General features: G+C 48.5%; 1 protein-coding gene across 1 annotated transcript; it reads right to left on the bottom strand.

Moving 5' to 3' along the window:
- Positions 1–996: 996 nt before the first annotated feature.
- On the bottom strand, positions 997–1,320 carry LOC138525944 (uncharacterized). Its single transcript, XM_069636242.1, has one exon. The coding sequence runs from the start codon at positions 1,318–1,320 to the stop codon at positions 997–999; it is 324 nt and encodes a 107-aa protein (XP_069492343.1).
- Positions 1,321–3,028: the final 1,708 nt, after the last annotated feature.

Raw genomic sequence — 3,028 nt, 5'->3', positions numbered from 1 at the left:
GGATAACTGTGTCTGCTGCTGTTGACAATATTATTTTCACCTCAGGATATCGTGAGTAATCATCTATGGCCATCAACAGGTAAGTTCCTTCCTATGCCATGCAGAAGTTGATGCTGATTACTTCCCACTGTGCTCTGCCTCCTTTCGTGCCATTTTGGGTGCCCCAGACACTTGGCATGGGGTGACAGGAAGGGTTGAGGATGCTTCCTACTTTCTCGTCAATTTGGTGGAACCACACCCTGTGTCATACTCTGGATTTGGTTCTGACTATCGCCTGGTGACATTCGTGTGCCAGTTTGATGATACAATCCTGTATGCTGGTGGGGATGAAGATGCATGTGCCTCTCAGGGTCAGCCCATCGCTTGTCAATGATAGTTCGTGACACACTGGGAATATCCCTGTGAGGAAGTCCCTGGCTGGAACCGTGCGCTTGTGGACGTTCCGGAGAAATGACTTCCACTCTCCTGCCAGTACTGCGATCTTTACAATGGCACAGCAGGGGTAATCTTGAGTTGCCTTTAGATTGTCGCCAATGCTAACAGCCTTGGGTTTCATCATGCTAACAATTTGGAAGATGTTTTCCTCGGTCTTCCTTGATTCCTTTACCTTGTGTGGTGTTGCTCTTCTTGGGTGTCTCGACAGGAAGGCCGCTGGATTCTCTGCCCCCGCTTGATACACCAATTCAAAGTCATATTGTTGGAGATGCAGCAACCATTTTACGATTATGGCAGGCAGGTGCGGGGAAGACCCTGTGAATGCAGGCAGTAGCGGCTTGTGATCAGTGTATGCCTTGAACTTTTGCCGTGTAGGTACAGGGGGAAGTGTCTGCAACCCCAGAGGACTGCAATGGTCTCCTTCTTGATGAGCGAGTACTACTGTTCGGTTGGGGTCAGAACACGTGATGCATACGCGATTGGCCTGATCTCTCCTGTGTGTGACAGCTGGACCAGGATGGCTCCCAGTCCGACTGGGCTGGCGTCCACATATAATTCTGTTTATAGCGTGGCATCATAGCACGCCATGGTGGTGTCTGCCGACAGCAAGGTCTTGATTTGTTTGAAGGCGTCTTGACAGCGGGTGTTCCAATCCCACTTGATGTTGGCCTTGGTCAGTTCCCTCAATGATTTCGAAATGGTTACCAGATTCAGGGTAAACCTGTTGCAGTAATTTGCCATGCCTAGGAAGCTGCGTACCTCCGTCGTGGTGATGGGAGGAGATGCTCCTTTGATATCCACCACCTTGAGGGGGTCAGGAGACACACCATTTCTGTTGAATACGTATCCAGAAAAAGTAATTTCTTCCTTCAGGAATTCACACATTTCTCTGTGGTTGGTTCCAATCTGTCAAGTACCATTTCCAGTCTGCATAGGTGTTCCACTTTGTTACTTCCATGTACGAGGATGTCATCACTGACGTTTAGTACTTCGGGTATCATTTGCATGACTTCTTGGATTGCTTGCTGGAATACTTCCACTGCAGAGGATAGCCGAAGCTCAATCATTTATACCGTCTCAGGCCTAGGTGTGTCGAAAACGTTGTGATATATCTTGAATCACGGTGTAGCTTCAACTGGTGATATCCAGTTATGAGATCTAGTTTCGAGAAGAACTGGGACCCTGTGAGGTCTGTTACAAATTCATCCAATGTGGGGATGATGTGCCGTTCTCTCCCGATGACTGCATTAGGGAGGCGCATGTCAATACAGATTCGCAATTTCCCAGGTTATTTTGGCTTTTTAGTAACAACCATGGTGGACACCCATGGTGTTGGGCCCGATACTAGATCTATGATGTCTGCCTTCTACAGTTCGTGTAACTTCTTGGCAACTAGATCTCACATGCGGAACGCTGTCCTGTGCCGCACCGCTCTGGGATGCACTGTGGGGTCAATGTGTAACTTGATAGGTTTACCTTTCAGGCATCCTATGCCCTGTAGGAGCCCGGGATGTATTGTAAGTCGCTGATGTCTGTGCCTGACATTCATCACTGATGAATTTGATTAGTTCGGAGTTTGGAAGCTGAGGTTGGAAGCAGTCTGTGGCAGTCTGCTCTCTATCTTTACTGTGCTGTGCTAGTGCTAGTGCAGAGGTCTTCAAACTGTGGGGCGCGCCCCCCCAGGAGGGCGCGGCCGCCTCCTGGGGGGGGCGCCAGAGCTCAGCATGAAATGTGTAAAAAAAAAAAAAAAAAAAAAAAAAAAATGTTTTTTTTTATTTTAGATTGGAGGAAATGGGAGGGGGAAGATCACATTGGCCATAAAACGGTCTTAGGCGCCAATGAAAACATGGCCAGCAGTTGCAAATGGATATTCAGTCCTTTAGTCACAGACTGAATAGTACCCAAGGGGTTGTTTTTTATTCAAATGTAAACAAATTGTGATATTTAAAGAATATTTATTCAGCAACAATGGTCAAAACTACTAGCTGCATAGTGAAGCAACTCCTCAAACTGGCCCACATTGGCCAAAAAAGTGGCCCATTTTGATTGGCCTACACTAGCATTTTGCATTTTTGGTACAGTCATCACCCTATTGCCCTATAGGCCAGTCCAAGCCTCCCGACTCATCCATAATGGGTGAGGAGGCATCCACCCACTGGCCACCTCACCCATTATGGAGGAGCCGAGGAGCCAGCGCAGTGAAACACTGAGCACTCCCTCAGCTGCTTTATCCAGCTGAGGGAGTGCTCCTGGGCCAGCTGAACTGTCAAAGGGAAACACTGTTTGCCTTTGACAGTTAATTTCCCCAGCCGCACATGACCACTGAGCCATGCAACGTTGGGGGTGTTTTGCTTCGCCAGCCTTGCATAGCTCATTGGAAAGGCTGGCTGGGGCACTGCATATATATATGTGCGAGGGGGTGCTCCTGCGCCTCCTCGCACATACGGGCAGAGCAACCTGGAGCTGGGCATTATAGCAACCACGCGCAGGCCCCTGCAGAAGGTATGTTTATGGTGATTTATTTTTTATTTAAATGTGTATGGATGTGTGTATGTTTGTGTTATGGGACTGTGGTGGGAGCAGGATGGGCGGC

Source organism: Ambystoma mexicanum, chromosome 7p (assembly GCF_040938575.1).
Source record: "Ambystoma mexicanum isolate Mex_15411 chromosome 7p, UKY_AmexF1_1, whole genome shotgun sequence".
NCBI classification, from domain to species: Eukaryota; Metazoa; Chordata; class Amphibia; order Caudata; family Ambystomatidae; genus Ambystoma; species Ambystoma mexicanum.
The sequence above is the reverse complement of the archived record's forward strand: the minus strand, read 5'-3'. Positions and strand labels throughout refer to the sequence as shown.

Excerpts from the sequence above, each read along its gene's own strand:
- LOC138525944 (XM_069636242.1), bottom strand. The coding sequence starts at position 1,320 with ATGTGTGAATTCCTGAAGGAAGAAATTACTTTTTCTGGATACGTATTC.